General features: G+C 43.0%; 1 protein-coding gene across 1 annotated transcript; it reads left to right on the top strand.

Moving 5' to 3' along the window:
* The first annotated feature begins 574 nt into the window (after window positions 1-574).
* Window positions 575-12,818, top strand: LOC147157817 (E3 ubiquitin-protein ligase RNF19A-like). Its single transcript, XM_086063027.1, has 10 exons — window positions 575-732; window positions 5,024-5,754; window positions 7,534-7,742; window positions 8,723-8,867; window positions 9,005-9,167; window positions 9,250-9,364; window positions 9,442-9,600; window positions 9,687-9,906; window positions 10,032-10,175; window positions 11,514-12,818. The coding sequence occupies exons 2-10, from the start codon at window positions 5,156-5,158 to the stop codon at window positions 12,070-12,072; spliced, it is 2,313 nt and encodes a 770-aa protein (XP_085919153.1). The 5' UTR covers window positions 575-732; window positions 5,024-5,155; the 3' UTR covers window positions 12,073-12,818.

Consider the following 12,818-nt stretch of genomic DNA (forward strand, 5'->3'; position numbering starts at 1 on the left):
CCCCCCCCCCCCCCCCCCCATCTTTTTTAGGACTTGTGTGCTTTAGATGCTCACTGAATGGTTGGATTCATTTTGAATTACCACGCCTCATTGCATTTTTGTCCGGTGCTTAGGAATTGCGTCATGATTCATTCGTTTTAACATTGAAACTGGAACTGTCAAGGCAAACACTTTGTAAATCGACCACATCCGGTTGTGTCACGCAATTATTTGATTGACTAATCCCGGGGTAACTTTTTTTTGTTTTAATTATTGGGAAGGGGTGAGGCCGATGTGACATTTTAAATCGTATGTTATGCGATTGATTTGCGTTCGTCCATTATTTAGTATGTACAACACATAGAATGCATTACATTTAAACAGTTTTATTAACTATGAGGGGATATGCTTTAAAGTTAAACTGACCATTTTAAACAAGACGTTTTGAGGATTACGTTCATTTAATGTACAACACACTACAAATTTACAATTAAACTTTTTTTCTTTTTTTTTTAATACAAGGTTACAACAATAACGAGAATATTTTATTATGAAATGTAACATTTCAACCGGATGCGAGTGCTTTCTAGTTTTCCATTAGTGCGGCTTGATGACAGATTTACACACCCAGGGGACGTACACTACCCCAGTCGTCCATAACCAAGGCAACTTTTTTCCTCCTCTACAAACGATCTCCACACGGCGGTGCATTGTTTAGCTCCTGGATAAAGAATTTCACTAATTAAGTTGACGGTAAGTTTGTCCGAAAAGACGCGGAACTTCGGGATCTTTTTTTAATCGCCTCACAAGCTGCAACTTCCTTCATGTTTCGAGGCGACGGCGAAGCTAGTCGCTTAGCATGTAAACAATTCTTACCTTTTATGAGGTTAAGCACGATAAATCGCTTCCGTTTAAAGTTCCCTTAAGCTCTATGTGGACTAAAAATGCTTAATGTTGAATCAGCAAGCCGCGCCGTGTGGAAAATGATTTAAAATCAGATGGGCGGCAACTCCTTTTTGGACGGTTATTAAAGTTGGGCGCTAGCAGCTAGGCTAATGGAGGGCTAACAGGCTAAGATCGGTTCGCCGACGCATAATATTAAGACATTAGTTTGTTTTTGGAAAAGATCCCCTTCCACGGGCAAGCCTTGTTATTGTCAGCGTGCGTCATCCTTTGACCGTCACAGATTTTTGGAAAGGGGCATTTTATGCGTTGATTATCGTCAAAACTCGTATTTTTTGTGTCAAGCGTGCATATTTTCGAACCAAATGCGTAAATAGACGATCAACCAATACGTGGAGAGTTTTTAGAAGCTGTTAAATTCACTATTTTTATTGCCGTTAACATTGGCTACTACAGACAAAATACAGGATTAATTTGTTAGATCCAGTGGATATTTTTGCCGCGACCGGCAACTCTTATGCATGCTCTGTCTTGCCGTGAACGGCTCTGATTGGTGAATCGACGGACCGAGTTGTCCATAAATAAATATTTTGGGTCCAACGCGCTTCGAGAGAAAACAACGCAGTCGAGCTGTTAAAAAAGTCATATTTGGATTCATGCAAACTCTGGCCACATGCAATGTTTTTGTCACATTTGACGTCACAAACTGGACAAACGAGACCTTATGCGTCGGCGATCGTTGTTACAACTCGCAATTTTAGTTTCCTGTATATTTTGAAACAAATAAATATATAAAATGATTATCATTGAGGTTACAAGTTTATTGCAATTACATAATTTTCTTTGCCACTCAAATTAGCTGTCACACACAAGCGATATGAATAATTTGCTATTTTTAGTGCTTAAAAATAAATAGCTGCATAATCTACATTTTTAGTGTAACTCAAATGTTTTGGGTCTAACGACATGTCAAAGGCATGTCATGTCTCATGAGTTTCTTTGTTGTGATTTCTCCGCACCACTTTCATTATGTTGTACAAAAATTGGGGATTATTAATTGCCAATGTCACAAACCGGCTCAACGGGTACTGTAGGCCACGCCATAGTGTAATTTGCGCACATTTGATAGGAGCCATAACAAAGATGTGTCGTGCTATGCAAAGAAAAAAACACAATCGAGCCATTTAAATCAGTTACGAGGTTTGTCGGTTTTTGCCACATTTTTGTTCCTACAGATTTGTATGGAATTCATGAGGCACTATGAAATATTTGTATTTAGAAATTCATACATAAATAAAACACAATCAAGTAAAAAATATTCAGTACGGAGCCCCATGATGTTTTCTCCTTTTTTATATATATATATATATATATATATATATATATATACACATTTGGAATTATTCTAAAACTGTCACCATCCTAAATCCCTTATTGTAGCAATTTTGTTACACATGAACATTGAAATAGGCTAGCCACTTTAACACTTTAGAACAATCTTAGAGTTAAAATGAAATTGAAAGCCTTTTACAAATATTTTATTGGGCTGTCAGCAATGTTTTCCAAGTAAAGATAAGGCGTCAATTGCGGGGCACAGTCCTTCCTTATTTACTTTGTGACTTATTTTTATTGGTCACCATATTAATGAATCGTCCTTTCACACACACACACACACACACACACATACAGAAGTGGTGTGAAATTGCTTCCCTATGAAAGATTCAGATGTTAAATTAGGAAATATCACCATTCCCTATCCTTGACAAAGACAACTACTGTGATAGTAACTTGCGAGCCAAGTTTCAGGGCCTCTCAATGATCTTTTTTTCCCCCGCCCATGTCACTCACCAGACAACATTTTCAAGCCACACACATTCAAAGTCACAGATACTACAGTGTAAAATGTGAGGATGGCGACCTGAAGTGGTAAAAATAATACCTCACCTTTCATGCATTTAATTTTTTTTAGTTTTCTATTTTGGCCTTGTCGTGTATTATAAGCTTGTCATATTTTTTCTGACAAATGAACGAGCTCTAAATAGCAACGCAGCCTTCACCCGACCAGCACCGCACAGGCTAACAATAGTTTTCTTCCCACAGTGTGAAATGACAGCGAGGAAGGCCCGGTCGCATTCTTCTTTCTCGTCCGCGGGAAAGCCAAAAACAATTACAGTACTACGACGCGGTTATAAAAAGCGACACTGCCGCAGAGGCCCGACGCAGTAATGGCGGCTCGCGCATTGTCGCTCTCAGGAAGTCTGCCCTTTGACTGGAATGTCACCGGACGCCAGCGTACGTGATGTCCTCTCCGAATCTCCCAATTCCCAGATTGTCATTGTGCGAGGGGTTACTTTGAAGCCGAACGTCGCAAAATGGCAGGAAGATTACGTCATCTCCACTGAAGTTTGGTTGAGATTAAGAACCGGCTGAACCCTCGACAAGGTTCCAGGACGTCGCTCGTAAACCGTGGCATCGCTTCGGGAAATAGTTTTGCCATTTGGTGGGCTAAAACCAGGCTGTGGCACACATGAAAAGTAGAAGCGTGACCTCATTTGACTTCATTACACATTTTATGAGTAAAATGACGTGCACGCGCGGCGCAATCACGCTTAAAGGAAAACATAAGGCTTAGCGACGCTGCCTCTTGTGTGTGTTTAGTGTTAAACTACACGGGTGATATTTGGGTTACCGCGCCTCTGTTTGCTTTGGCCGCAGACACCAGGAAGCAGTGAGAATATTCATATAACAGCATGTATTATAGTATGATGTCATACATTTTAAATAAAGAGAATAAAATAAAATAAAACTCAGAGCAAGATTGTTCCGTTGCTTTTTGTTTGTCAAAATAAATTGTCGCCTGTTAAAGTTTTACTACCCCTGGTTTTGTTTAGCCTTTTCCCATGTTCCTGGCCAAAACTTTCCATAATCACGTGACTTTTGGCCGAATCACTCGTTGGAATCGTTTTCATGACTAATTGTCAGCTGACGCAAAAAAGAGCAGTGATTGGCTGGGTGTCGTTTGTGCCTCCGGAGTGGGCTTCCTGCCCCCAAAGGCCTGTTTTCAGGAACTGGGACATCGGCCCAGTCTGTGTGCACTGATAATGCATGAGCTTGTGGAAACACACGCACACATTTTTTTCTGAAACGGTGGCTACAGTCAAATGGAAAGTCCCTTTTACTCTCCCGTCTTCCTCAGAAAGCTTTTCCAGCTGCGTTACACCTTGTGATTGTTACTGCGCTGCTGAAACATTGTTTTCACTCTGTTTGCAAAACACATGACCTGTTTCCATGCAGACCAATTTGCAAAAACATTGTTTCTCTTGGTTAATGACTCACATAAACAACTTCTTCTTCTTTTTTCTTTTTTTCCCATGCAAGAACATTGACATCACATTGCAAGATTGGATTTTGTTGTATTATTACAATCTCAACTTTGGTCAACTTAACATGCGTGTTTTTGCAATGTGGTAGGAAACTGGAGTGCTCATTCACGCTAGGTTTTAGTTAGCCACATGCTGCATTAGCTGTCTGAATTATTTTTTAGTGCGCATATTACATTGAGCAAGTACTGTAACTAAATTACACTTCTCGGGACTAAATGATGTCATGGATGATGATGGTTGGAACTCTTCTGTATACAGTATTTAAGCGACAAAAGTCTGCCTAGCAACAATTTGGCTAAAGTGCATTCTGCATAGCAACTTAAAGATAGTGCCTGCTGCCTAGTAGGGCTGAAAGATTTTGAACAAAAATCTGTGATTTAAAAAAAATATATATATTTCAAAGTCCTCTTCACGTGTATTTTATAAGGAACACAAGAAATACTGTACTGTTAAATAGACTACTGCCACCCCAAAAAAATCGAATTTATTATACGGTACGTACATATTTTGGTGTTCTAAATCCGGGTTACACTAAATTGAAAGGCAAATAAGCCATGAATATGAAAGACAGTACAATGTTATGTAAACGTGGACCGCACAACATATAGTATTTTTTCCGCCCCGAAATTGCAACCTTTGTGATTTGAAAACTACATTCTACTACAATTTGAATTCGATTAATTGTTCAGCCTTAGTACCGAAGTGATTGTCTGTTTGATAATTATGGCTCATGATGTTTTTTTTCTCCCCCCCTTCAGGTTTTTCCAACACATGCCCCTTCCCAGCCATTATGTCTTTGTTTGCATGAGTCTCAAGCTTCCTTAACATTCCTTCACCCCCACCCCACCCCTCCCATCCATTACCAACAACCCATGTGGTGATCTCTGGTCATGATGAGCACCCTGCACCAGCAGCATCATGGGAGCACCGGCTCGGAGCGCGACCTCAACTCGACCGCCTCCTCCGTCAGCCTGCCCTCAGTCAGGAAGACCCCCAAGAAGCGCCGCCTTTCCCTCCAGGCGCTCTTCGGCCGCCGCCGCCGGTCCGACCGGGATGCAAAACGAAAGTCCAGGACGGCGCTGGACCCGCCCAGCCTCGTCAGCGTGGACAGCGTCCCGCCCGAGGCTTTCACCGACAGGATGTCGGCGCACTCCGTCCAGGGAGCGGCGTCGATCTCCTCGGCGGCGGGGTCCTCGGAGCTTCTGGAGTGCCCGCTGTGCCTGCTGCGGCACACGCGCGACCGCTTCCCCGACATCATGACGTGCCACCACCGCTCGTGCGCCGACTGCCTGCGCCAGTACTTGCGCATCGAGATCTCCGAGTCACGCGTTAACATCTGCTGCCCCGAGTGCTCGGAGCGCTTCAACCCGCACGACATCGCCATGATCCTGGCCAACCGCGCCCTCATGGAGAAGTACGAGGAGTTCATGTTGCGCAGGTGGCTGGTGGCCGAGCCCGACTGCCGCTGGTGCCCCGCTCCTGATTGCGGGTAAGATTTTGACTGACACCCCCAAAACTCACACTGGTTAAATTTTTGAAATAATTCTGTTAAAATGGGTCTATGTAATATTATGGGCAGGCGTTCTTTCCCAACTGTTCACGGCCAAACGTTAGCGCAAATGGCGGATGTTTGTCCTTCGGCGGCGGCCACATGGACGTGTGCTCCAGGGTTCAGGCCAGGGTCTCGTTTGTTTGCATCGGGCACAGAGTCCACAGTTTGTTCCCAGGGGACGGCGGACCTGTTGGATTTGAAATTTAGCCCAGCCTGTGATTCACCCCAGGGTGTCATCACGTCCCGCTCAGTTGTTATGAGATCACCGACTTGACGTTGCCTACTTTCGTCAGTTCAGCCCTGATTGGTTGACACGCCCCCTCGCCTAAAGCCCAGCTGTTTGTAAGAATGCCTCTCTGGCGTGGTTGTTTCAGCACTTGTTACTAAAGATGCCCTTGATGCTTATTGTCTATATTTCAACAACACTACACTATCATTTACTGTATATTTGGAAAAGTGCAATGTCTGTGTTGACACTTCACACGGAGCCTTTTTATGTGCTTACAAACAGAGATTGAGTGTGGATGTCTCCAAGATTACCATACTTGGCAGTAGTATGTTATAAGTAACTCCTACAATGTTAATATAATATACCCGTTATATTGCCTTGTCACTTTGTGGTAACCAGGCAATCATTTTTAGAAAAAAAGACGTCACTTTACATGGGCAGCATAAATTTACATAAATGTTGTCGCCCCACAAAAAAAAAGTAGTAATTTTATGAGAACATTTTTGTAATCTTACCATAAGTCAATTTTTTTTTAAATGACCAAAAAGTTGTCATTTGAGAAATAATTGTACGAAAATTAACAAAATAGTTTTACAGGTAATTAGCAATTCATGATATTCATCCCTTAATATGAACAAGGCTGTCATTTTCGTTTTGTAATTTTGACACTCAACATTACAGTAGTCTCTGACTCTTAAAAGAAAAAATAATAATTTTATGAAAAAAAAGTTTAAAAGGAAATAATTATTGACATTAAATTATTTTGATGTCATTTTTAAGACTCATTCCAAACATTATTTAAATTCATCAGGATAAATAAAAAATAAAATATGAAAAAAGAAATGCTGAGCATTTTTGGAAAAATGCAATTAAGTGTATGGTAAGTTGCTGGTTGTTGATAGTTTAATTTTATGACCAAAAAACTGTCGTTTGAGTCATTTTATGTGGGGAAAAAATTGTCATTTGTATATCCACAAAGTTGTCATTGTATGAATTAAAAAAAGAAAAAAAAGAATTAAAAAAAAATCTACCATTCCATTCACTGTATTAATCCTCTTGCTCAGGACATCAACAGTTGTTTTGGTGAAAGTAACACATTAAAATTCAGTTCTTAAAATACAATTAATTGATCTATATGGAGGTATATGTAAAAATAGGCCTGAATAGAAAGAAATATGGATGTGTGTTTGAAAATTTGTTGGTAGTATTATATAGTAATAGTATGATGTGTTGACTACAGAATTCAAATGTCTGTAATGGCAGAATAAAAAGTTGTTGTTTTTTATCAGATATTTACTAATTATATTTTGGAAGTAAGTAACATAGGTTTTCCCAGGCTACTATTATGTACAATGTGCACTAAACTCCCCAAATTTGTGTTTCCTTATTCCAAGTGCCCTCTAGTGTCATCCTTATAAACTGCATCCCACCTCTCATCCCTGTCAGCAACTTTTACTCACGTTGTTGTTTTCCCACCTTAACCCCAGTTACGCCGTCATCGCATTCGGCTGCGCCAGCTGCCCCAAGATCACGTGTGGCCGCGAGGGCTGCAGCACTGAGTTCTGCTACCACTGCAAGCAGCTGTGGCATCCCAACCAGACGTGCGACACGGCGCGCCAGCAGCGGGCGCAGCACTTCCGCCTGCGCAGTTTCCGGTCCTCGTCGCTCAGTTACAGCCAGGAGAGCGGCGCTGCGGGTAATGAAAAGTAGCACCTGTGTTAAAGGAGACATATTGTGGCCTTTTTTTTTTTTTTTTTTTTACAAGTCAAACCAGTCCCCAGATGTTGACGTATCTGTGCGCTGATGGTTACGGGGAATCCTTGAATGTCTCATGATTCGATTCTGATTTTTGGTTTAAATCATTCTCAATTCAAAAATATTTCTGCTTCAATCTATATACGTATGTGCAATGAATCGTCATGATCTCATCCAGTCTTGAATTGTAAGGAAAATGCAATTTTCCACAAAAACAGCGTGTGGACCACAATTTATATTCTATGTAGCTAACTATATATTTTACAGCTTTTTTTTATTCTGCACTCCCTGAGCAGACTGAGTCCAGTTTAGTAGACAGCAAAGTGCAAACAGTACCTCCAAAAAGAGTCAAATTTTGCTGGTATCAAGCCGTTTATTACACTCCAGTTGGGGTTAACTGTAAACTTAAACACACTAAACGAAGAAAATTGCACACGGTGCACACTTAAATGCAAATGCTGTACTGTTGTTTTCCGAACGTAGCTAGCTCAAGGCTAATGAACAATGACTCGCTAACGCTAATTAGCACGCTACTCGCGGCACTTTTATCGCAAAAAAAAACTGCTATTAATACAAAAGCAGTGAAGGAATGTATTCATAGAAGCCTCTTAACATTACTTACAGGCAAACGCTCTTCCTACGCTACAAAAAAACAACTTGTATTGCCATTACTTGATAGTAACTTTTTTCTTCTACTCTAATGTAGACTCAAGAGTGTATCTGAACGCGCGGAACCACACTGCCCCCAAGTGGCCAAATCGTGTACAACACGAACTGCGCTTTACAATACAGTATAAAATAAATAAATAAAATCGATTTTGGGATTCTGAATCTTAGTAAATGAGAATCTCTATTCTTATGTGAATCTTTTTTATTTATTTATTTTTGGGCAAACCCTTTACGGATTGTGGTGTCTCGTAGGTGACGACATCAAGCCGTGTCCTCGCTGCGCCGCCTGCATCATCAAGATGAATGACGGCAGCTGCAATCACATGACCTGTGCCGTCTGCGGCTGCGAGTTCTGCTGGCTCTGCATGAAGGAGATTTCTGACCTGCACTATCTCAGGTAAGCTGCTTAAATCCTCCCCGCAGGCACCTATAGGATATGTAGTCGCACAGGCTTCATCCTGTTACAGCATATATTAATAGTTTGAACTTAAGTGTCCCCAAACAATGATCCCAAAACATTATGTCACCCCCAAGTCCATCCGGTTGCACCTTCTGGGGGAAGAAGCCGTGGAGCAGAAAGAAGAAAATCCTCTGGCAGCTGGGCACCTTAGTAGGAGCGCCCGTAGGCATTGCCCTCATCGCGGGCATCGCCTTCCCCGCGATGATTATCGGCATCCCGGTTTACGTGGGAAGGAAGGTGAGGCCTCGACTCATAGACAGCGTTCACCTTCCGGAAGAAAGACCGAGTCGGTGACCTTTTTGTCCACTCCCTCCATCAGATCCATAATCGCTACGAGGGCAAAGACGTCTCCAAGCACAAGAGGAACTTGGTGATTGCGGGCGGCGTGACGCTGTCTGTCATCGTGTCGCCCGCAGTGGCGGCCGTGACTGTTGGTAAGAAAGAAAATCTCTCGTCCTTTCGCTTATTACTCCGTTGTCATCTCTCACTGATGTCAATGATGTGATACCAGGCATCGGCGTGCCCATCATGCTGGCGTATGTCTACGGCGTGGTGCCCATCTCGCTTTGCCGGAGCGGTGGCTGCGGCGTGTCGGCGGGCAACGGCAAAGGCGTCCGCATCGAGTTTGACGACGAGAACGACAACATGGGCGCCGGCGCAGCAGCTACAGGTGAGTTAACTGCTGAGCTTGTTGCTAACCAAAATGGAAGCACCTACCGAAGCATGTAAGCAAGTGTCGTCTTAACTACACGCCAGACACGACGTCGGTGGCCGAGACGAGGCTGAACAACGCCAGCTTAGGCGACGGCGCCAGCGTAGGCGGCTTGACGGGCCTGAGCCTCAGCGTGAGCGGAAGCCATATGGAGCGCTGCGGCGTCGGCTCGGCACAGCGGGACAACATGAGCGACAACGCCAGCACCACCGCCCTCGCCGGCACCAGCATTACCGGCAGCCTGTCGGGAAGCTGCTACAACAGGTAGCGCGAGAGTGGAACGTGACAGCCATGCGTCAGATATTCATAACAAATTATGCAAGTGCTACGATGTTGATGTACATTGAGGCTGTTAGACAATAATACTATACGCAATGCGTATTTTCCAGGATGGAGGTGCAGGCAGACATCCAGAAGGAGCGTTGCAGTCTGAGCGGCGAGTCGGCCACCGTCAGCCTCGGCACCATGAGCGACAACGCCAGCACCAAGGCGATGGCGGGATCTATCCTCAGTGCCTACATGCCTCTGGAAAGGTCAGCGATACAAAATGTTCTCACCTGTCATCCTGCGGTAAAATCAGTAATATAGAAATAACCTTGTTTAAATACACTATAGGTGTGTTTTTATTTTTTTATGGTCCTGAAACACTATGCAAATACATATCATAAACTCAAACATTAACCTATCATCTTATCATCAAATGTACATTATAAAATGAACCTATAGCAGTTCTGTAGAATAAGCCTGAACTTGAAATACTTCCTGTTTTCACTATTCTTTCAAATGTACTGTTAAACATGAATGTGGCGCCACCTAGTGGAATTACACCCATAATAACTGTACAAAAAGAATCATAAGAAGGAGGGTTAAACTGTATACTACTATATAAATACATACTGAAAATGGACTAGTAGAGGTACTTTCAAGTTCTTCATATCAGTCACCTCTGCTTGAAATAGCAGGAATTGTGAATAATTAATGTCCCTCTAAAAGTAGCTTAATTGCATGTAGATGTCACCAGATGGTGCCAAAGCATGTAAAATGGAGTTGATCGATGCCATGCTTCTCACATGGACACATTCATGAACCCGTTACATGAATACGTATTCAGGAGTTAACATTCACTCCCAGACATTTTCACTGAAGCAATCCCCTTCACTCCCGGCTGTTTTACTGGATTTTGACTGATTTTGCAAGGCCCACAGAATATTGTGTTTTATTGTTATAAAAAACATGGAACCTACCAAAAGTAAAATTAGAGTCTCTTCTTTCATCAGGAAAAAAGGTATATTTCTATCCGTTTCCGTTTTGCATCAATTAGCATTAGAATATAGCTAAGTTTCATCATTATTCACAAATCTATTTAGAATTGTGAATAATTTAGTTTTTTTTTTTCAACATGGCCCTGGTTGATCTCTTTTGCGCTGCTGCTCCCTGCTGGCCGTTTGTGTAATACTACCATTTCTTCAACCATTCTCTGTAGTTGAGAGGCTGCATCAAAGCCTTCTGTATGCTCTAGCATTAAAACAAAACGTATAAAAATGTCTTTGGGACACTTAAAACCTTTAAAATAGAACGTATTTATACGTTTTGTTGCTTCGTGTAAACAAACCAAATTCACATGAGGCGCATCAATAGATGAGCTAGCACATTAATGTGGAAAACATGCTAGCTAGCACAAACTGATTAAAAATGTGCTCTCTTGGTATATTTTTGAAAATAATCAGAGGTGGCTTTAGCCCCGTGTGCTAGCTAGCTACCTAGCAGGTAAACGAGCACATGGGGCTGGGGCTAAAGCCAAACTGTGGCAGGGTTTTTACTTTCTGGACCTGGATTTGCCACCTCTGAAAAGAATTTGTGTATATATGCAGAGACAACAGTCTGGAGGTGCAAGCAGACGTTGAGTCCAAAGAGAAGGTGCGTCACTGCAGCGCCAGCAGCAGCCTGGATGAAGCCAGCTGTAGCAGCAGAGGGGCGGGCAGCGGCGGCGGCCACGCCAAGGAGGCGTCGTCCTCCTCTTCAGCGGGAGGCAAGAAGAGCAAAGGGAAGCTGTGGAAGCGCGGCGGAGGCAAAGCGGAGTCCAAAGTCAACCACACGCACGGAGACGCGGAGCGCCGCAGCACCATCTCGTCCGAGTTGGACTCGCCGTCGCTGAGCGGCAGCCTGCCGTCGGTGGCCGACTCGCATTGCAGCCGCCTGTCGGCCGAGCTCAGCGAGACGGAAGCGCCCAGGGCGAGCGAGCCGGGCGACGCGCCGACCGTCGCGCCGCTGCCCGAGGTGGAGCACGACCGCTTGGAGCAACTCCCGCTTCAGAGGAGCCACGTCACCGCCTTCGGCCTCCGCCTCATTTCCTCGCCCAGCGAGGTTCTGTATATCGCCGAAGATGGCGCCCCGGCCGATACTCGTGACTGCACCACAACAGACATTTAATAACAAAACAACTCGCTCCTCACGAACCGTCTGTCTTAAGTCTCGTAAAGGAAAACAGGAAGCGGAATGTCAGCGTTGGTGGCGAAGGGCGCGAGGAGTCAAAAAGGTTTTACCGAAGGTCAACTTGAATGTAGGTGTGTGCAAGTAACCTGCTTGCTTTTTAAAAGCAAAGGTGGAGGTAAAAATTAAGAAAATGTCCGCCACTGTGCCACCCATTCTTACTGAGAGGGACCATTTAGCATTTAGTAGCACAGTTATAAGTCAATACATTTTACTTTTGAACATTTATTATTGTATGTACAGAAGTGCTTTGTTGCATATTTTCCATTTTTGGAAAGGTGTATTTTTGTCACAGCCCTGTGATGGGCCAAACTTTTTTTTTTTGTTTACATACATTTGAATGGCAAAATTATATTCTGGACAAACTCCGCAAGGAAGCTATGCAAAACAAAAAAATGTCACTAAAAGAGCATTTAGTTGCTTTTCATTTCACCAAAGTTGAGATTTTTAGACCACTTTTTAGTTATTTGTCATTATTTTAAGTTGGATTCTCCTTTGAATGATTTACATCTTATACTTTGTCCCCTTTCACAAATGATTTATGCGAATACGGCGTTTGTTTGCCCCTCAGTGCCTTTTGGGGAAAACTTCAAGGTTTTTCCTTTTCATTGTCAAAAATACCTTACATCTCTGAATGCTAACAGAGAAGTGATATGTTTATTTTACAGTATATCTTTTTTTTTCAT

This window comes from Leptonotus elevatus, chromosome 19 (assembly GCF_054856555.1).
Source record: "Leptonotus elevatus isolate MCC_2025b chromosome 19, RoL_Lele_1.0, whole genome shotgun sequence".
Lineage (NCBI taxonomy): Eukaryota > Metazoa > Chordata > Actinopteri > Syngnathiformes > Syngnathidae > Leptonotus > Leptonotus elevatus.